Source organism: Gigantopelta aegis, chromosome 1 (genome assembly GCF_016097555.1).
Source record: "Gigantopelta aegis isolate Gae_Host chromosome 1, Gae_host_genome, whole genome shotgun sequence".
In the NCBI taxonomy this organism is placed as follows: Eukaryota; Metazoa; Mollusca; class Gastropoda; order Neomphalida; family Peltospiridae; genus Gigantopelta; species Gigantopelta aegis.
This window is the reverse complement of record NC_054699.1, coordinates 34,514,808-34,539,090: the sequence shown is the minus strand read 5'-3', so window position 1 is coordinate 34,539,090 and position 24,283 is coordinate 34,514,808. Positions and strand designations below refer to the sequence as shown.

General features: G+C 37.0%; 1 protein-coding gene across 2 annotated transcripts in view; it reads right to left on the bottom strand.

Moving 5' to 3' along the window:
• Positions 1-24,283, bottom strand: part of LOC121374132 (protein FORGETTER 1-like) — a 93,449-nt gene that overhangs the window by 6,963 nt on the left and 62,203 nt on the right. For both annotated transcript variants that reach the window (XM_041501084.1, XM_041501092.1), the window contains 4 exons: positions 19,945-20,006; positions 18,395-18,496; positions 17,444-17,620; positions 15,254-15,336 (listed from right to left, as the gene is read on the bottom strand). In XM_041501084.1, coding sequence (XP_041357018.1) covers positions 15,254-15,336; positions 17,444-17,620; positions 18,395-18,496; positions 19,945-20,006 — 424 coding nt within the window. The remainder of the gene's footprint in view (positions 1-15,253; positions 15,337-17,443; positions 17,621-18,394; positions 18,497-19,944; positions 20,007-24,283) is intronic.

The window sequence follows — 24,283 nt, the reverse complement described above, 5'->3', positions numbered from 1 at the left end:
TAACCGAGTTAATAATAATCATACAAAGCACACACGTAATAACAAGTGTTATTATCCATATGGTTCAACATAACCGTGTTAATAATAAACAACTCCCACTCCTGATTTATCTAAAAATAAACATAAAAATTTCTAGTGTTTTACATAACGATCAAGGATTTTTTTTAGTGATATGGCTTAATCAGAATATACATGTAGTAAATCATAAAACAGCAGAAAATGTGTAATTCTAATTATAAAACACATAACAGCTAATAAAAAAACATACTGGAGATCCTGGTTTTAAAAGAAAATATATGTGTATATTATTTGTTTCCAGGAATCCATGACAGAGTCAAAGATCAAGAGGAGAGTGACACAAGTTGTACATTTTGTAAACTAAGTCTTGTAGTAGATATTGTTTCTAGTTGAGCCTTTTACCTTTCTTATTTTTTCACAAATTAGATGTCCACCATACATTGTATATTGTATATGGAATGTGCTCAGTGATATTCAGTAAAACATGTGAGTTACAGGAACAAATTCTGGCACAGAATGTCTTAAGGTCACATTTTGTACTGATAAAATAGAGGAAAATACACAAGACAGAAAATAATTGTGTATTAATGTAGAAAACATATTATTAATACATTATTAATAATATTATTACTACTACTATTATTATTATTATTATTATTAACACTACTATTACAACTGCTACTACTACTACACTATTCTAATTTAGAAAACTATTAATATATTATTAATAATATTATTATCATTATTATTATCATCATTATTATTATTATTTTGTTACATTATTATTGTTGGTTGTTTGTTCTTAATGGGTTGTGTACAGCTGTGGTTGTGATTTTATTTGCATCAACAACTACAATACATGTGTACCTCAATATTTTATCATCGAACAACGGGCTTTTTATTTTAAATGTTTTTGTTTTAAATCTGCAAGTGTTTTTGGCAGTCATAACAGATAACATATCAAGCTTGCTGGTTTTTAAAGACTGGGTGTCTAGGGAAAAGACAAATAATATAAAGTATCAATATGTAATGTTTTCTTAAAGACAGATTGTGGATTACTTTCACAGTTTCAAGCGAAGGTAAAGTAATATGGTTTATGTTTCCTTACAACATGACCTGGGCCCCGTTCCATGAAGCGATCTTAACCTTAAGATCACTTTAAGTGCATGCACTTAAGATGATCTTAGGGCTAAGATCACTTCGTGGAACGCGGTCCAGGTCATAATTACAAATACAGTGGACTTTGTCCACAGTCATCTACTTACCGGTACTTTGGGTTTTGTATAAATTGGCATGATCATAAACTACCATTCAGTAACATCAGCTTGCAAAATATCTATCTACATGGAACTCTGTGTATATTGACTCATTTCGTCAATCCCACTTGAATCCAGTCTAGACATAGTCCAATATATAAACATTACAGGGATTGAAGATTGAATTAAAACATCATTTTTTATAGCCATATCCAAATGTTCATTATAGTAGTAGCAGAAATTAATATACTGTGAATACGTTTGTTACATTAATGTAGAACATATTGTACTTGTTATATTGTATTTGATATATTGTATGTGACATTTTACACTTGACATGTCTTGATATATTGTACATGCACTTGACATATTGTATCCAATATCTACATGGTGACTTGCACCTGACATAACAATATACTCGACATATTGTACTAACAAAGCACTTGACATATTGTACAATATACTTGACTAATTGTACAATGTACTTGACTTATAAAACAATGTACGAATTACTTCACTTATTGTGCTAACAATATTAGACTTTAAATAGTGTCAACAATGTACTTCACTTATTGTACTAACAACATACTTGATTTTACCATGGACCTGACTTATACTAAAATGTATTTGACTTACTGTACTAACATTGTACTTAATTTATTATACTAATAATGTAGGCCTACTTAACTTAGTGTGTTAACAATGTACTTTACTTATTTATTTGTTCTGACAATGCACTTGACTTTTTGTACTAACAATGTACTTCGACTTTTCATACTCAAAATGTACTCAATATACTTGACCTTCTGTACTAACATTGTACTTAACATACTTTATGTGTACTTCAAATTCAGCATCTCAGGATGTGTAAAATAAATGTAAATAGATTGTTTTATAAAACTTAATGTGATGTTTTCTTCTAATATTACATATTACGTAACAAATGTTGAATTACTTGTATAGCATGAATAGTGCGTTTTCTTATCAATATTTTTACACTAGACTTGCTACTACTTGTGTTAGGAAATACTTTAACATTAACACTTTGAATAGTTTTGTTAGATGTTGTGTTGTCTTCATTATATTTGTAACACACATCGACTTACATACACATGTAGCTCAATTGATACAATTCTGGTTCGAATCCTCTTGGGGGAATTTCGATTGTCAATGATACAAATAGCAGTAATTTTATAAAAAACGAGTTACAAAATAATTTAGTTTGTAATTTGGTTATTCCTATCTACTGAACACTGACAGAAAAGTCTCAAATATTTTTAGATAATATTTCAATTGTAATTTTAAAAGATAAAATTAAATAGAATGAAAAAAATCCAGACCTTTTGGGGGTATTTTGTAAATTCTGTACTGAACATTAACAGAAGTTTTAAAACGTTTTTCATCATACTGAACTGTCGTCAGTTATTAAATAAAACTGAATGTAATGACAAAAACAATATGGGTCCTTTTGGAGTATATGTATTTTGCACATTTTGTTTGACCTATTGAGAAAAACTAAAATTTTCCTCTGGTAGTGTTATAAAAACTTTGATTATAACTAAGTTTCCGCAGTATGGATTAATCAACACATTTGACCAAAATTACGAAAGTTATTTATCCTTCAAATGTTCACCGCTTATCTTTACAGGACACAATAATCCGCACGCCACTTAACCTGGGCTTTAGATTGTACCAAAGTTGAGGCTATAAAAGGTTTGCCCAAAATAAGTATGCCCAAAAATAAGCAAGTGCAAACGAAGTACAAACGAAGTACAAACATGCTGACCTCAAAATATTTCACCTCAAAATGAATTAAATGTTAAGCTGTAGTTAGATTAAATAATTATGAGTTAAAATTAAATGTTAAGCTGTAGTTAGATTAAATAATTATGAGTTAAAATTAAATGTTAAGCTGTAGTTAGATTAAATAATTATGAGTTAAAATTAAATGTTAAGCTGTAGATTAAATAATTATGAGTTAAAATTAAAAGTTGCTAACTTAAAGGGACATACCCTAGTTTTTAAACACTAAGGCATATTTTTTACTGTTAGAGATGTTTTTGATAACTGAAATCATACTTTACTTACATTTTATTGTTTAGATAATCCATTTCCATACATTCGAAGTGTTTTTGGTCATCATAGTGTTTTAATATCGCAAAATACATTTCTCATACCGTATATCTTCGCCTATAAGTCGAATTTTTTTCACCCAAAAATTATTTTATAACTTGGGGGGTCGACTTATAAGAGGGTAAAAAAATGTCACCCAAAAATATTACCGTTTTGGGGATTATTTTACAAGTTTTATTGTTGAAGTTTGCCCTGTATTTATACTCAAATATGTTAATTTGACACATTTGTTTTTTTATAACCCTTTTTTTTTTACATTAGAACGGTTTTGGTTATGCAAAAAGCCGTGCGATCTCACTCGCATGCCAAGAGAACAGTCCACTTAGTTAAAATAACAGTCATCACTAATAGCAAAAATGTCAACAATACTAACTACCTGCTGCCTGAGTTTATTTTGAAATCTGGTCACTGGCATTAATGGTTGTTCAAACAATGTTTTGTTGGTGATTAACTTCAGCTTAGACTGATATCTGCAGTTCACTGGGGACATACATAAAAACCAGTGTACTTTCCAGAGTTATCCTCCTTACATGTATTAATATGGCGGCAAAACATGTGATTAACTGATACTTTCAGTTTTATTGTAGTGATCTGTTGTCAGTGTTTATAAATAAAGTTGTTGTCTGTGCACAAAACCATGCTGTACAGTGCCATACGGTAACAGCCAAACAGCTTTCACTATCTACTAAGGGAATATTTCGTTTTGATGCTATGTTACTTGTTTGCGATGTACAAAACGTTAAAACCGAAGTTTGTAAAATAATTTTCATTTGTTCAAATATTGTACATTATTGTTCTCATGTGCTGAAAATAAGCAATACTTCAATATTTATAAGTTGTTTTTCATGGGTCGACTTATAAACGGGTCAATAAAAAAAATACGTTTTCAGGGCTTGAAATTAGGGACTCGACTTATAGCCGAGATCGACTTACAGGCGAACATATACGGTATTTCTAAAAACGCACGTGCGTCTGAGAAGTAACAGTTGTGGAGTTCAGTTTTAGTCTATTTTTAGAGGATATTTCACCATTTCAAAGTCACAGACTCGTGTTTCACTCAATTGCAACTTTATCCAAAAGTGTTACAGGTTTGTAGATTAACTAAACTTTCACGGGTTGAAACTGGGGTCTGTCTCTTTAAGTATCGGCACAATTTTATTCCTATGTTCCAAAACTGAATGTATTTTACAAATGTTCCAAACCAATGTTTAGACAAAACGCATCAGCAGTCAAATTTTAACTCACCAGTTATTAAAATATAATTCACATGGTCCAACTATTGGTTACTTTGGTTAAAAATCACATCAATCAACTTCTGATTACCCAAGATTACGAAATTTAGTTTTCTGTGTTTAATACATATAGAATACTACACTCATTGTCACTAGATATAATTTTTACAAACTAATGAATTTCCTATGTTAGTATCTGTCCGAACAAAACTGAGGTCAGATACATGTATCATGGGAAGTTCACAAGTTTTATAAAAACGATATCTTAAGGTAAACAAGTGTGGTATTTTATTTATTACCCACAATACGGTAAACAAGTGTGGTATTTTATTTATTACCCACCATAAGGTAAATAAGTGTGGTATTTCATTTATTACCCACCATAATGTAAACAAGTATGGTATTTTATTTATTACCCACAATAAGGTAAACGAGTGTGGTATTTTATTTATTACCCACCATCAAGTAATGTCTTTGTATAAGATAAACATACCTGTATCTATAATAAACTACCTTTCATAACTTTGGCCCAGGCTGTTTACAAATTTCAGCAGATGTACATAGTTATCTTGTCATAATGTTTTTACCAGAAAACTTTCAGTTTACAATGCATGTTGTTTCTTTTCTCCAATTTAATCCAGAGGTGATATTATAGAATGTCGTACGCACAAGTTATCAGAGAAGTAACTCATTTGTATATACTTTTGTTTTCTCGATCTTTAGACTCCTTTTTACGTTAATTGGTGATTTTTGTTCACAACAGCAATAAAATATTGTAGCACATTACAATTTTATTCCTAACTTTAATGTACATTTTTTATTAGCTGCTGTTTCAAAACATATTCAATTTGTGACATTTTCAAAAAATGTCTACTTTAATACTAATAGTTATTTGCATGTTCGTTCATCAGTCGTTGTTGTGTTCGGTTTTTTTTCCTAAATCTTATTAAAGGTTCTTGGCTTTCCGATTTTGGCTCATTCTAGAAATGATTAAGGGGGGGGGTGGCAATACTTTAAAAATTATTTTAATTGTTAACATCAAATAATTAAACCTTACAAAAATTATGGACATAGAAAGCTAACAAAACAAAAAACTATGGATGGGGGAATGAATCCAAATTAATATTTTATGGAAAGATGGGTTAAACAAATTATTTAGTGTTGGGAATGAGTTGCAATGTCATCGATAATAGCCTCTTGACACCAACGGTGAACCAATCAGGAATCAAGTTTCAATTACACAACTGGTCAGAATTATTTGAATATAAGAAGGATTTTAATTAGGACCAAGCAACTAGTGGCATGTTCACCACAAACGATCCTACAAATTGCTTATTTTACCTTTAATAACCATGTAATGTTTTTCTTTATGTACACATAAAAACAAACACCAACAACACAAATTCAGCATCTAAACTGGAGGAACAATTATTATTAACATTTTCCCATACAATTGATTATGGAATTTTATAATTGATCATCACATCGGTAGAGCCAAACTGATCCATTTACAATTACAATCTATCATTGGAACATCACTATAATTGTTATTAATGTAAATGGCATTAAAGTGTACTCACTGTTATTAAAATGACTGATGAATCAAGGTAGGGTAGATCAAATTATGGGGTAAAGTTGGCAGTTATAGGTGCTTCTTAACCAGATCTCTACATATGTGACCATGTTTTTTCATCTGGTGACTAAAACATTTCATACTATCTATATAAAAATACAAGTAGGCGCAATCTGGCTCCTAGATGGGAAAGTTAACATAGAGATGCTCTTATCGATGCTAGATGTACCGTATATCTTCGCCTATAAGTCGAATTTTTTTCACCCAAAAATTATTTTATAACTTGGGGGGTCGACTTATAAGAGGGTAAAAAAATTTCACCAAAAAATATTAGTTTTGGGGATTATTTTACAAGTTTAATTGTTGAAGTATGCCATGTATTTATACTCAAATATGTTAATTTGACACATTTATTTTTTATAACCTATTTTTTTTGGCATTAGAACGGTTTTGGTTATGCGAAAAGGCGTACGATCTCACTCACATGCCAAGACAACAGTCCACTTAGTTAAATTAACAGTCATAACTAATAGTAAAAATGTAAACAATACTAACTACCTGTTGCCCGAGTTTATTTTGAAATCTGGTCACTGGCATTAATGGTTGTTCAAACAATGTTTTGGCGGTGATTAACTTCATGAATATTACTAAGCTTTCCCTTAAAATAGACTGATCTCTGCAGTTCACTTATCTAGAGCAATAGGGACACAAATCATTTGGTACAAAAACCAGTGTACTTTCCAGAGTTATCCTCCTTACATGTATTAATATGGCGGCAAAACGTGATACTTTCAGTTTTATCGTAGTGATCTGTTGTCAGTGTTTATAAATAAAGTCGTTGTCTGTGCACAAAACCATCTGTACAGTACTATACAGTAACAGTAAAACAGCTTTCACTCTCTACTAAGGGAATATTTCGTTTTGATGCTATGTAATAATGATAGTTTGATTGGAATAGTCTGATCATATTGCGATGTACAAAACGTGAAAACCGAAGTTTGTAAAAAAAAAAAAAATTTGTTCAAATATTATTGTTCTCATGTGCTGAAAATAAGAAATATTTCAATATTTATAAGTAGTTTTTCATGGGTCGACTTATAAACGGGTCAATAAAAAAATACGTTTTCAGGGCTTGAAATTAGGGACTCGACTTATAGCCGAGATCGACTTACAGGCGAAGATATACGGTAACGATTCACTAAACACTATCTGAAAAGGTCAAGCTAAGCCAACAGCAAATGCTGATGCGAAATGGCTGGGACATGACTAACATGGCCAAATACATGTAGAAACAAGCACCTGTCTTTAATTTACCATTATGCTGATTTATATTATAAAATATTCATGTTGCTTATGACGATAACCTAATTAATGTGCATGGTCTTTTCTAAATGAATAAAAGATAAAAATATACTACAGATTTAATTTATGGCTATCATGTTCTATATGATACCAACAAAAAAAAGAAAAGAAAAAGAAATTTAAACATAATTAGTTCATTAAACTAGTTGCTGGATGATTTTTATCTGATCACAGAGAATTCATTGTTCGTAATGTTTTACATTATAACTGGCAAAACAAAAGAAAACTTAAAGATAAATTATAGTGGACTAAAATGAGTTGCTGGGGTAACTTTCACTTGATCACATCAAATTCATTATTATAATTGCTGGGGTAATTTGTATGTGGTCTAATACAACAGTGAGTTTTAACACTGGTCCTGCTTTGTGATATTCTATAGTATTCATCTGTGCGAGTTTAATTTCTTTATTACCTACAGTCTAGGAGATATTTGTAGACTATTTAATTTGTGTTAATTTAATATCACTTTTTTATTACCTACAGACTAACTTGTAGACTAATTTGTGTTAATTTAATATCAATTTTTTATTACCTACAGTCTAACAGATACTTGGAGACTATTTTAATTTGTGTCAATTTAATATCAATTTTTTATTACCTACAGTCTAACAGATACTTGTAGACTAATTTGTGTTAATTTAATATACATTTTTTATTATCTACAGTCTAACAGATACTTGTAGACTAATTTGTGTTAATTTAAAACCAGTTTTTTTATTATCTCGTCTACATGATACTTGTAGACAATTTAATTTAAAAAAAATTTAATATCAGTAGTTTGCTACTTACATATGCAGTCTACTCGTTACTTGTTTACTTCATAAATTATATGTATGTTAAATCAATATCAGTTCTTATTACCTAATGTCTAACAATTACTTATAGATTATTTTTTAATTTGTGTACAGTGTAAATTTAATATCAGTTCTTTATATATGTCTGTTAAATAACTGGGGCATAATTCATAAAGCCTCTTAAAGGAACAGTCCTGAGTTTACAACCACTGTAAAATCTGTCCGACCAATAGAGCCTTTTCGATGAGGTAACATACAAATTAAATACATTTTCTTAATTTAGAATATCAGTGTCTGTATTTACAAAGTGTTTGTTGGTGTCCTAATGCTTGTAGTAGCCCAAACCGGATTTTACCTCCCAGTAATTTCGTACGTACGAAAAACATATATATCACGAATTAAAGTAAAAACTGAGTGCTACAAATATTAGTATACCACCGCAAACGCATTCGATATACAGACTCTGGTATTCTAAATAAGAAAATTTGTATTTAGTATGAAATAGTAGTCACCAACAAGGCTCTGTTATCACAAGCATCTTACAATGGCTGCAAACTCCGGACAGTCCCTTTAAGCAACACTGCATCATCTTTGCAAGTCTTTTTGCATTGTACGTTGAGATTACGAAGTTGCTAGTGTTTTGTGAATTAGGTCCCTGTGTTCTTTATATCCTACAGACATATACTGATTGATAGACTACTTAATTTGTGTACGTTTGACATATTTACAACCTACAGACAGATACTGACTGATAGACTACTTAATTTGTGTACGTTTGACATATTTACTACCTACAGACAGATACTGACTGATAGACTACTTAATTTGTGTACGTTTGACATATTTATTACCTACAGACAGATACTGACTGATAGACTACTTAATTTGTGTACGTTTGACATATTTACAACCTACAGATACTGACTGATAGACTACTTAATTTGTGTACGTTTGACATATTTATATCCTACAGACAGATACTGATTGATAGACTACTTAATTTGTGTACGTTTGACATATTTACAACCTACAGACAGATACTGATTGATAGACTACTTAATTTGTGTACGTTTGACATATTTACAACCTACAGACAGATAATGACTGACAGACTACTTAATTTGTGTACGTTTGACATATTTACTACCTACAGACAGATACTGACTGATAGACTACTTAATTTGTGTACGTTTGACATATTTATTACCTACTATGTAGCTGAGACTTGTAGAGTACTGCATGTTGTGCTGTGTATGTTTTATCTATTCTCTACTAGTTGTAATAAACATTTATACACGTCTTGAAGTGTCTTACTTTTTACAGACTTCGAGTCGTTATTATTACTGGCATTGGTGGTATAGCGGTATATGTCTTGAAGTGTCTTACTTTTTACAGACTTCGAGTCGTTATTATTACTGGCATTGGTGGTATAGCAGTATATGTCTTGAAGTGTTTTACATTTTTACAGACTTCGAGTCGTTATTATTACTGGCATTGGTGGTATAGCAGTATATGTCTTGAAGTGTCTTACTTTTTACAGACTTCGAGTCGTTATTATTACTGACATTGGTGGTATAGCAATATATGTCTTGAAGTGTTTTACTTTTTACAGACTTCGAGTCGTTATTATTACTGGCATTGGTGGTATAGCAGTATATGTCTTGAAGTGACTTACATTTTACAGACTTCGAGTCGTTATTATTACCGGCATTGGTGGTATAGCAGTATATGTCTTGAAGTGTTTTCCTTTTCACAGACTTCGAGTCGTTATTATTACCACCATTGGTGGTACATGTATAGCGGTATATGTCTTGAAGTGTTTTCCTTTTCACAGACTTCGAGTCGTTATTATTACCACCATTGGTGGTACATGTATAGCGGTATATGTCTTGAAGTGTTTTCCTTTTCACAGACTTCGAGTCGTTATTATTACTACCATTGGTGGTACATGTATAGCGGTATATGGCTTGAAGTGTTTTCCTTTTCTTTACAGACTTCGGCCCATTATTACCGGCATTGGTGGTATAGCGGTATATGTCTTGAAGTGTTTTACATTTTACAGACTTCGAGTCGTTATTATTACCGGCATTGGTGGTATAGCAGTATATGTCTTGAAGTGACTTACATTTTACAGACTTCGAGTCGTTATTATTACCGGCATTGGTGGTATAGCAGTATATGTCTTGAAGTGTTTTCCTTTTCACAGACTTCGAGTCGTTATTATTACCACCATTGGTGGTGCATGTATAGCGGTATATGGCTTGAAGTGTTTTCCTTTTCACAGACTTCGAGTCGTTATTATTACCACCATTGGTGGTACATGTATAGCGGTATATGGCTTGAAGTGTTTTCCTTTTCACAGACTTCGAGTCGTTATTATTACCACCATTGGTGGTACATGTATAGCGGTATATGGCTTGAAGTGTTTTCCTTTTCACAGACTTCGAGTCGTTATTATTACCACCATTGGTGGTGCATGTATAGCGGTATATGTCTTGAAGTGTTTTCCTTTTCACAGACTTCGAGTCGTTATTATTACCACCATTGGTGGTGCATGTATAGCGGTATATGTCTTGAAGTGTTTTCCTTTTCACAGACTTCGAGTCGTTATTATTACCACCATTGGTGGTACATGTATAGCGGTATATGTCTTGAAGTGTTTTACTTTTCACAGACTTCGAGTCGTTATTATTACCACCATTGGTGGTCCATGTATAGCGGTATATGTCTTGAAGTGTTTTCCTTTTCACAGACTTCGAGTCGTTATTATTACCACCATTGGTGGTGCATGTATAGCGGTATATGTCTTGAAGTGTTTTCCTTTTCACAGACTTCGAGTCGTTATTATTACCACCATTGGTGGTGCATGTATAGCGGTATATGTCTTGAAGTGTTTTCCTTTTCACAGACTTCGAGTCGTTATTATTACCACCATTGGTGGTACATGTATAGCGGTATATGGCTTGAAGTGTTTTCCTTTTCACAGACTTCGAGTCGTTATTATTACCACCATTGGTGGTACATGTATAGCGGTATATGGCTTGAAGTGTTTTCCTTTTCACAGACTTCAAGTCGTTATTATTACCACCATTGGTGGTACATGTATAGCGGTATATGGCTTGAAGTGTTTTCCTTTTCACAGACTTCGAGTCGTTATTATTACCACCATTGGTGGTACATGTATAGCGGTATATGTCTTGAAGTGTTTTCCTTTTCACAGACTTCGAGTCGTTATTATTACCACCATTGGTGGTACATGTATAGCGGTATATGTCTTGAAGTGTTTTCCTTTTCACAGACTTCGAGTCGTTATTATTACCACCATTGGTGGTACATGTATAGCGGTATATGGCTTGAAGTGTTTTCCTTTTCACAGACTTCGAGTCGTTATTATTACCACCATTGGTGGTACATGTATAGCGGTATATGGCTTGAAGTGTTTTACTTTTCTTTACAGACTTCGGCCCATTATTACCGGCATTGGTGGTATAGCGGTATATGTCTTGAAGTGTTTTACATTTTACAGACTTCGAGTCGTTATTATTACCACCATTGGTGGTATAGCGGTATATGTCTTGAAGTGTTTTACATTTTACAGACTTCGAGTCGTTATTATTACCGGCATTGGTGGTATAGCGGTATATGTCTTGAAGTGTTTTACATTTTACAGACTTCGAGTCGTTATTATTACCGGCATTGGTGGTATAGCGGTATATGTCTTGAAGTGTTTTACATTTTACAGACTTCGAGTCGTTATTATTACCGGCATTGGTGGTATAGCGGTATATGTCTTGAAGTGTTTTACATTTTACAGACTTCGAGTCGTTATTATTACCACCATTGGTGGTACATGTATAGCGGTATATGTCTTGAAGTGTTTTCCTTTTCACAGACTTCGAGTCGTTATTATTACCACCATTGGTGGTGCATGTATAGCGGTATATGTCTTGAAGTGTTTTCCTTTTCACAGACTTCGAGTCGTTATTATTACCACCATTGGTGGTGCATGTATAGCGGTATATGTCTTGAAGTGTTTTCCTTTTCACAGACTTCGAGTCGTTATTATTACCACCATTGGTGGTGCATGTATAGCGGTATATGTCTTGAAGTGTTTTCCTTTTCACAGACTTCGAGTCGTTATTATTACCACCATTGGTGGTACATGTATAGCGGTATATGGCTTGAAGTGTTTTCCTTTTCACAGACTTCGAGTCGTTATTATTACCACCATTGGTGGTACATGTATAGCGGTATATGGCTTGAAGTGTTTTCCTTTTCACAGACTTCGAGTCGTTATTATTACCACCATTGGTGGTACATGTATAGCGGTATATGGCTTGAAGTGTTTTCCTTTTCACAGACTTCGAGTCGTTATTATTACCACCATTGGTGGTGCATGTATAGCGGTATATGGCTTGAAGTGTTTTCCTTTTCACAGACTTCGAGTCGTTATTATTACCACCATTGGTGGTACATGTATAGCGGTATATGGCTTGAAGTGTTTTCCTTTTCACAGACTTCGAGTCGTTATTATTACCACCATTGGTGGTACATGTATAGCGGTATATGGCTTGAAGTGTTTTCCTTTTCACAGACTTCGAGTCGTTATTATTACCACCATTGGTGGTACATGTATAGCGGTATATGGCTTGAAGTGTTTTCCTTTTCACAGACTTCGAGTCGTTATTATTACCACCATTGGTGGTGCATGTATAGCGGTATATGGCTTGAAGTGTTTTACTTTTCACAGACTTCGAGTCGTTATTATTACCACCATTGGTGGTACATGTATAGCGGTATATGGCTTGAAGTGTTTTACTTTTCTTTACAGACTTCGGCCCATTATTACCGGCATTGGTGGTATAGCGGTATATGTCTTGAAGTGTTTTACATTTTACAGACTTCGAGTCGTTATTATTACCACCATTGGTGGTATAGCGGTATATGTCTTGAAGTGTTTTACATTTTACAGACTTCGAGTCGTTATTATTACCGGCATTGGTGGTATAGCGGTATATGTCTTGAAGTGTTTTACATTTTACAGACTTCGAGTCGTTATTATTACCGGCATTGGTGGTATAGCGGTATATGTCTTGAAGTGTTTTACATTTTACAGACTTCGAGTCGTTATTATTACCGGCATTGGTGGTATAGCGGTATATGTCTTGAAGTGTTTTACATTTTACAGACTTCGAGTCGTTATTATTACCGGCATTGGTGGTATAGCGGTATATGTCTTGAAGTGTTTTACATTTTACAGACTTCGAGTCGTTATTATTACCAGCATTGGTGGTATAGCGGTATATGTCTTGAAGTGTTTTACATTTTACACACTTCGAGTCGTTATTATTACCGGCATTGGTGGTATAGCGGTATATGTCTTGAAGTGTTTTACATTTTACAGACTTTGTGCTGTTATGATTACCGGCATTGGTGGTATAGCGGTATATGGCTTGAAGTGTTTTACATTTTACAGATTTTGTGCTGTTATGATTACCGGCATTGGTGGTATAGCGGTATATGTCTTGAAGTGTTTTACATTTTACAGACTTTGTGCTGTTATGATTACCGGCACTGGTGGTGTAGTGGTATAGTGGTTTAGCCATCAGATTTAAAGGTACGTACTGGGATCACATCCTGGTACTGGCACCCACGCAGAGTGAGTCTGAACCACTCAAAGGGTAGGTGTAAGGCCATAACACACCAACATCTCTCTGTTGTGATCAATTGTCAGTTTCCACAAGCTAATTAATTGTGTTTTGGTAAAATTTGTGCTTAACAACATCACTAGAGGCATTGATTAATTAATCATTAGCTACTGGATGTCGAATATTTGGTACTTCTGATACGTAGCCTTTTGTTAAAGTTTGTTTTCTTTAACCACTACAAGAGAGCATATTTATCAATTAATCATCAGCTATTGGATGTCAAGCATTTTGTAATTGTGACACGTTTTCAGAGGAGACCAGCTATATCTTTTTTTATTAGCAGCAAGGGATCTTTTAGATGCACAGGACAGCACATACCACAGCCTTTGATATTAAACTTAAAGCTGCTGTTATTCCAAACAAGTCTGCAGTGTTAAACATTTGTTTTGTTTAACGACACCACATTATCCCATTAGCAGCAAGGGATCTTTTATACACACTTTCCCAGACAGGACAGCACATACCACATACTTTTAATATACCAATCATCGGGCACTGGTTGGGATAAAATTTGCAAATAATGTTTCTTGGATAAACAATATTTAAAATCATCGGTACATCATGGACTACCGTACAATCGACTATGAAATAAGGGAAGTAACTCTGTATTGTACTTTGATGTACTTGATCATGATACTTGTACTGACTGGATGATGTCGGTGAAAAATCTGAAAGTTATCTTTAAAAAAATGCAGAAAATTACATTACGAAAAATGGATCATGAGAATGATTATCAAAATTAATTGATGTTTATTTTGAACTATATTCATTGGCCTGTTTGTAATTAGAAATGCATGTATTATTTATGTTTTTATTTTTTGGGATGAATTTAATGCAGTCACAAATTTAGTACAAAGTCACTAGTTCACTAAAATATATTTATAAAACTAACTGTTATACATCAATAAATTCACAAAACTGTTCAATAATTTTTATCCACAGAACAATGTAGTAGAATTGTTCCAAACATCTGAACATCCAACCCCAATGTAATGGTTTGTTCAAAACATCAGAACACCCCTCCCCAATGTAATGGTTTGTTCAAAACATCAGAACACCCCTCCCCAATGTAACGGTTTGTTCCAAACATCAGAACAACCAATCTTTACAGATAGATGGAGGGGTGGACAGACAAACACAAAAATTCAACATATGAGAAAGCTGTTTTGCAACGTACCTGCTTTCTCTGGTGTAATTATCAAGTATTTGTGTAACAGGTCGGTCTTCTCTTCATCTAGCGGTGACAGTCCAGTGTTTGGCCTTAAAGAATTTTTAAAAAAACATGCTCAATTAAAATGATTTCTAAATAACATAAAGTTCATCAGAGGAGAACTAATTAATGTTATCAGGCATTGAATTTGGGTTTTTTCTAGGATTCTGCCAGAATCATAACTTGATGTAATATCAATATTTTGAATTCTATCTCATAATCTTAAGTTTTTGACTGTTTATAGCAACACATTCATTGTCAAGTGGAGTACGCCCTAGAGAATTCTCAATGACCTACTGTTTACAAAAGAAAAATCAACTGCCACTGCGGGGATTTGAACCAGAGATTCAGTATGAGAGTTGGACGATCTACCAACTGAGCCAATAGGGAAATAACCAACAGCTATGGCTAGTAGGAGCACTTTATACCAACACTACTACAGAATACTATTTATCTTGTAATAAAGTTTTTGGCGAGTGAAGGACAACATCAATTCACAAGTCTCGGAAAACAATATTTCTAAGTAGTCAGTTGGCTATTCTATTTATTACCTATTGTTGTTTTACTTTTATGGAAGTTTTCAACAATACTGAAATATACAAGTTTGCCAAGCAGAGAACATCAGACAGTGAGACGTTATAGAGGTGTGATATTGCTGATGATGTTAAAACACACAAACACACCCTCCATAATCGATTCCCAACACATTATGGTTCACCACACATGTAATACTGTGGATCTTTAAGAGATACTGCTAGCTAGACAACTAGTTCTATTTAACTGATATCTCATGAAGTACCTTGCTATCTTGAAGAAATACTGTTAGCTATAACAGGTTCTATTTAACTTATATCACATGAAGTACCTCGCTATATTGAACATATACTGCTAGCTAGACACCCAGTTCTATTTAACTTGTATCACACAAAGTACCTCGCTATCTTGAAGACATACTGCTAGCTAGACACCCAGTTCTATTTAACTTGTATCACACAAAGTACCTCGCTATCTTGAAGACATACTGCTAGCTAGACACCCAGTTCTATTTAACTTGTATCACACAAAGTACCTCGCTATCTTGAAGACATACTGCTAGCTAGACACCCAGTTCTATTTAACTTGTATCACACAAAGTACCTCGCTATCTTGAAGACATACTGCTAGCTAGACACCCAGTTCTATTTAACTTGTATCACACAAAGTACCTCGCTATCTTGAAGACATACTGCTAGCTAGACACCCAGTTCTATTTAACTTGTATCACACGAAGTACCTCGCTATCTTGAACATATACTGCTAGCTAGACACCCAGTTCTATTTAACTTGTATCACACGAAGTACCTCGCTATCTTGAAGACATACTGCTAGCTAGACACCCAGTTCTATTTAACTTGTATCACACGAAGTACCTCGCTATCTTGAAGACATACTGCTAGCTAGACACCCAGTTCTATTTAACTTGTATCACACGAAGTACCTCGCTATCTTGAAGACATACTGCTAGCTAGACACCCAGTTCTATTTAACTTGTATCACACAAAGTACCTCGCTATCTTGAACATATACTGCTAGCTAGACACCCAGTTCTATTTAACTTGTATCACACGAAGTACCTCGCTATCTTGAAGACATACTGCTAGCTAGACACCCAGTTCTATTTAACTTGTATCACACGAAGTACCTCGCTATCTTGAAGACATACTGCTAGCTAGACACCCAGTTCTATTTAACTTGTATCACACGAAGTACCTCGCTATCTTGAAGACATACTGCTAGCTAGACACCCAGTTCTATTTAACTTGTATCACACGAAGTACCTAGCTATCTTGAAGACATACTGCTAGCTAGACACCCAGTTCTATTTAACTTGTATCACACAAAGTACCTCGCTATCTTGAAGACATACTGCTAGCTAGACACCCAGTTCTATTTAACTTGTATCACACGAAGTACCTCGCTATCTTGAAGACATACTGCTAGCTAGACACCCAGTTCTATTTAACTTGTATCACACAAAGTACCTCGCTATCTTGAAGACATACTGCTAGCTAGACACCCAGTTCTATTTAACTTGTATCACACGAAGTACCTCGCTATCTTGAAGACATACTGCTAGCTAGACACCCAGTTCTATTTAACTTGTATCACACGAAGTACCTCGCTATCTTGAAGAGATGAGTGGAGTTTTCTTTCTGAGTAGCCAGGATGTAACGTTTCCGTCCCCACATCTCCCGCTTGGAGATGTAGAATCCGTTGAGCCTGCCGCTGTGGTTGTCCATCCTCACCATCGCGGCATCCCAGCTCATGCCGCGGTCCACGTTCAGGAGAACAGACCTGGAAATTCAAAAATTCTGAATTCTTTTGCAGTGTGATACAGTGAAACCTCTCAAAACAGGACCCTCTGTAAACCGGAATTCCCTTCAAAACCGGATGAATTTTGGGGCCCCTTTTTAAATATCTATACAGAAGAGAACCTCTCTGAACCAGATACCTCTTAAAGCCAGACTTTTTACTTGGTCCCAATGGTGTCTGGTGTAGAGGAGTTTCATTGTATACATTTTACAAACTATAGTCAGTCCCATCCTCCTACACAATTTTTTTGGTATATAATTTTAGTTTGGTTTGACGTACACGTAAGAAGAAAAATAAAAGTGTTTTGGAAATAACCAAAAAAAACCCCTGCTTTTGTGTCCAATTTAGAAAACAATCGGCTCAGAAATAAATAATTTGTAGTAAATTCCATGGTATGAAAAAGGCATTCCTTGTAGGACTGACTATAAATGATAACCTGGAAATAAAAAAAAACATAAATTTTTCTGCCGAGTGAAATAAATTATACAAACTATATAATAAACCTGGAAATATAAAACATTTAAAATCTTTCTGCAGAGTAACATAAATTTTACAAATTAAATAACAAATCTCAAAAAATTAAATAAAAAGATTTAAAAAAAATGCATGATTTTACTGTACAGTGACATTTACAAATGAAACACTTTAGAAAATGTATCTAACATTGTAAACATTAACATTTTCAGTATAAAAATACACTTTGAACCTTGGGTGATAAATGAATGACATGCTGTATTCCAAACAACTATTTCTTACTTTGTGGGTCCACTGCCTTTAGTGAAATTCTTAAACACCTGTTTAGGTTTTCCGATCATGTTCACTGACGATGCAGTTATATCTAGCATTCCTTCATTGTATCTAAAACAACAAATATATACCATACATTATTTTATCTTCATTTGTCACCATATACGGTAAATAAATGAGAAATGATCTCGCTCTATCTCTTTCTCTCCAACCCCCCCCCCCCCCCACCACCCCACCCACCCACTGGTTTTAAACCAATTTTAAATTATATGTAAATTATCTAGATTGGAAATTACTGCTATGATATGATAATGAATGGTGTGTCATTGGGGGAGAAATTAAATTGGATGATCTATTAACGACACCACTAGAGCACATTGATGACTGCATTAAATATGACAATGTGTATATCAAGGCCTGAAAAACAGAACTAGTTATGTCCACTCAGTACAAATCAGAACGGTTCACTATTTTAACTTTCTTATATTTCTTCTCTTCTTTTTTCTTTTGTGGGTGGAAGGGTTACATACATATATAATTTGAATAAAGAAATATACTTGCTTTCATTTTCAGAATTTTCAGAATATAGTGACTGTCTAAACCGGATTCAGTTGGGATTGATGGAATGTACTGGTATAGACAGATTTCATCTCGCGAGACAGAGACAGAGTTCTCGCGAAAATACCAATGTAAATGAAATGTTATATTCACCAAACGTTTAAACTATATATAAGACATAGATTTGGGAAAACAAGGCTACAATGCTTAGTGACTGGTATAAGCCTGAAAGATATCTGTGCTAAATAAGAAACCAATGAAATTGATGATAAATGAAATACAACAGATCATCAGTGACAAGCGAGTACACTAGGGTAATGTTAAAGTTTGTTTTGTTTAATGACACCACTAGAGCACATTGATTTATTAACCATCAGCTACTGGATGTCAAACATTTGGTGATTTTGACGTAGTCTTAGAGAGGAAACCTGTTATATTTTATCATTAGTAGCAAGCACTTTACCACTGGGCTACATACTGACCCCATGCAAAAAACAGTTCCTCCTCTTGAACATGCCCCTGGACATGTCGGCTGAGTGCTTGCCTGGGGTGCATGGTACGCATCAAGGGAGCGCTTTACCACTGGGCTACATACTGACCCCATGCAAAAAACAGTTCCTCCTCTTGAACACGCCCCTGGACATGTCGGCTGAGTGCTTGCCTGGGGTGCATGGTACGCATCAAGTGAGTGCTTTACGACTGGGCTACATCCCGTCCCCACTGGGATAAAATCATTTCGAGTGAGACACACTGTCCGACTTAAAAGTGAATGAATCCAGGACAGCGTGCTTGAACTTTAATTGGATATAAGCACGAAAATAAGTTGAAATGAAATGAAAATGAATTGAAATTAAGCCAGTATACATAGAAAATTCCGATCTAGACATATGCTGGTTTAGACAGTCCACTGTATTTCTAAACACTGCGTTTATTTTTCAACTATTACAATGGACACAGGTAGTGCTGTTTGTAGGTCCTAAATTGATTCTTTAACATCTCACCTTCCCTCCTTTTTGGCTCCTTCCACTGTGACATTTAAACACTCTGTGAAATAGCTGAAAATCTGAAAATGAAACAGAATGCAGAAAAGGTTTTGAAACAATTAAACTGGAGAAAACTTGAGTGTTTTCTCTTTTATAGATACATTACCTGTCCTCAAACAAGTGCACCTCCCCCCCACGCAAGTGGTCTGGTCCGAACATCCCAACAGCCAATGGGATGGCCTAAATTCTTCTACTGCATACTGCTCTCTAGTTCCGGTCACATGACTGTAACTTCCTTCTTTTTCCCTGAGCGCATCGCACGGAGAACAGGAAGCGGGGAGGCCCGGGCGGGATGAATCTTGAGGACAGGTAATGTATCTATAAAAGAGAAAACACTCAAGTTTTCTCCATTTCTATAGACATTACCTGTCCTCAAATAAGTGCAGCATTCAACAGATGGTGGTGGGTGCCGAGATCCGTAGATGCTTGTGATAACTCCCCAACCGGAAAGAGGCTGACTAGTGGAAGAATAAGGCCAACCTTGGTAAGCCCTCATCCTAGGGATGCCCGTCACAGACCAATGCAGGTGATGTTAGTAACAACAACCAGAATGGTGGCATCCGTCAGCAGTGGCAGGTACGGCTCCTAGAACACATGGACCAGGAGGCGGAAGCCACATCTCATGCTGGTTCTGACAGGGTGGGAAGACGTAGCCACCAGGGATGCAGGTGTTAGGTAACCCTCACGTATTGAAGTGTTATAGTTTTTCAATAACAAGCGACAACCTAATGAGGTGCATCCGTCAGAACATTGAACAAAACAAGACCCCCGAGTGTTTTCTGTCTAGTACACCAAAGATCTGTTAGTTCAATAACGACAACCAATAACCACATGCAGTGCAGGGTAAAGGTTATCGAGACAAAAGTTCCGGCACCAGTACGTGAACTGTGCAAAAGAACAAAAGTCTAAGCAATCCTCATCTGTCGATTCGATGGACATCTCGGTATGCAGCCCAGAATCAGACAGACATCAACGGCGACGAGGACGGCTTGTATTCAACAGAGTCTGTGCAGCAACAACCGGACCCAGATGATGGAACCCCTCAACGTCTTCTGTGGAGACATCCCTCAGATAATAGTTGGCGAAGATGGAGTCCGTAGCCCAGAACCAACCAGTGATAATGTGCTGAATGGGTGTGTTGCAGTGCAGGGACATCGTGGCAGCCAAGGCACGGAGTTCATGCGGATTAGAAGCAGACGGAGCAGGTAAACCCTCCTTCTGATAGGCGGTCAGGATAGAAGACCGGATCCAGGTGGCCACCGTGTTCTTGGTAAGATCCCTCAACCGACTCTGGTTACAGGAAAGGAAAAGTCTTTTGCGATGTTGTCGAAAAGATCTGGTCCTCTCGATGTACTGGTGCAGGGCTCTGACAGGGCACAACGCCAAGTCCTCAACGTCCGCCGGACCAACGATAGAGGAGAGGGCCTGCACAACATACGAACGAGGCGCTTGGTCTGGTAACTGATTCTTTGCAACAAAGTTCATGAGTAACCCCAAGTTGACTGCACGCCGATCTTGGTGAAAACGTACCAAGTCTACATCAAGAGCATGGAGTTCTGAGACACGGGCAGCCGTGGCAAAACCGAGTAAAAACACCGTCTTCCGCATCAAGTCTTGCAGGGAAGAGGATTCGATCGGCTCATAAGGTGCGATCGATAACGCTCGTAACACCAGATTCAGGTCCCATCTTGGTGGCCGAAACCGGTGTACTTGATCATCAAGGCGAAACCCTTTGATCATCTTATGGATCTCAGGAATACCCGATAACTTCGTTCCAGTAGCGACATCACGAACAGTAGCGATGACCGAAACGTACCCAGCGATGGTAGACCCCTTTAATCGTAAAGTGGTCCGCAGATACAGCCAAAAAACCCAGCAAGACGAAGTATCTGGATCGTCTGAGGTTTGAGGTTTGAGGTTTTGCCGGACACACCCTCGGTGAAAGCAAAGCCATCTGACGTTGTAAGCCACAGTAGTAGATGATCTGTGCGCTTTCAAAATGGCCGCCGTAGACTGTGAAGAAAAACCTTTCTTTCTCAAACTCTTGGCGATAAAGTCCACGCGTGCAGTTGGAACAACTGCGGACGTGGATGGTATAGTCTTGACGTGGGATGCAGCAACAGATGATCCCAGTCTGGCAGCGGTAAAGGATGTGGATCGGCAAGACGTATTAGATCTGGATACCACATCCTGGATGGCCACATTGGAGCAATGAGTAACAGGCGACAATGGTACAGCTGAAACCTCTGAAGCACCCTTGGAAGGAGGATTCGTGGAGGAAAAGCGTACGCGTCCATCTGTTCCCAGCTGATGGCCAAGGCGTCGAGATCCAGAGCTTCGGGATCCAGCACCGGAGACACGTAAACCCTCAGCTGATGGTTGAATCGTGTGGCGAAGAGATCGATGTTTGGTGTCCAAAGTCTGTCGCACACCCATCGAAACGCTTCGGGATGGAGCATCCATTCCGTCGGCTGTGGAGACGACGGCCGAGACAGTGTGTCGACTAGTACATTGGAAACCCCTGGAATATGGCGAGCCCGAAGTTGCAACGGAATCTCGTCAACCAGCTTGTAGAGACGATAAGTCAACTGCAGCAGACTGCTGGAGTGGGTTCCGCCCTGACGGTTGATATAAGCCACCGCGGTAGTACTGTCTGTGGCTACCATGAGAGAGGCGCCTGACAGCATCTCTCGCCAATGAAAGATGACGTAACTGACAACATCTCCAACAGGTTGATGTGTAGATCGGCTTCATCTGGAAACCACAGCCACCAACAGGGACTGGACTGCAAGGCGACTGGTAACCGGATCAGCAAATCTGCGTTATTGTACTGAATGCATGGATTCAGAAACAAACTAGATACCGCGACCTCTAAGCATAAAATGTTGCGCCGACGTCAAAATTACTCTTGCAATGATACTTCATGAAACAGTAATAGAGTGATTCAGGAATCAAGACATCGGAAACAGCGACCCCGTGATACAGGCAAGAGCCAAGACAGCGTAGCAACTCGCTACGCTACATGCCCGATATACCTGGAAGTGAAGCAACGCAAAACAGCAACTGGCTAAAATCCACGGCCGTCACATCACCCGGTGCGAAACAGCAGCAGAGACCATCTAGACAGCATCGGTCACGAACTCTGGCGGTAACAACAGTAAACGTCAGTGAGTTGATAAGCCGCAATGAACCATAGGAAAACGGTGACGGTAAAACCCCCGTACCACGTGATGGCAACTGGATAACTTCCGGAACCAGCGGAAGTAGCGACTGTCTTGCATCGCCACCGGATATAGAGAACGATCTGCCGAATGTCGCTGAACCTTCCTCGAACAAGAGAATATCGGTGCACGGGATCTCAACACAAGTGACCGGACCAGTAGACTTTCTTCGTCACCAACCCGGAACGCTTGTAACGTCGAACCCCTTCACGGCAAAGCGCCGTATGTAGACCACAGGTCTGCCAAGATTACCGGTTGTGCTGAAAGTCAAGAATGGATCGCTTCAGGCAAGTCGGTTGACGATAGTGTGCAATCGTAGTGCACATCGACGTCACGGAAGATATAAGGTAGACCAACATCAAAGTCGACGGCTAGAACAAGGCATATCCTCTGGCATCCTGCACATGAGGAGTTATGGTCGCCATGTACAACATGTATGCTGAACTGAAGCCATCGACAGGACGTGCCAATCTGTAAGTTCTAGGAAGACGTCTGGTCCCGCCGGAAACAGCGTCATCCAAGGCCGGCGTCACACCGTTGAAGGATAGGTTGAAGACGGGATACGTTCGTTGTGACGAATGGGGAACGGCACAAACGAAGTCTACTCAAGTAAACCGACATCGGATCAGTCCTCAAACGGAAACCTTCTAGAATGGTGCGAGTGGACTGTGAAGTGACGAAAGCATATACACCGCAGCGAGACAAACAGTCACAGCCATGTGGGTCACTGCGTCCGGATCTTCTATAACGGAAGGTGCCGACGCATCATCTGGAAAATCGGTCAGTAACCTGGCACAGGCACTTCGATCCAATGTACTGGCTGCATCGGAAACACGGACCGTGGACGGTCCCGTCAGGAGCCGGTGTAACCCTGAACGCCGAATCAGCTGCCGACTGGTGTGGACGGTACGATGTACACGGACCGGCAGGAGCCGGTGGAACCCTGGACACTGCACCACTTCGATCGATCACGGGACGACGGTACCGAACGGTGAGCCGATGACGCAATTTTCCAATTCGTTACAGGGCTCCGTCTGCTTGCTGGAACAACGATACGCACGGGCCAGTTACTGGTA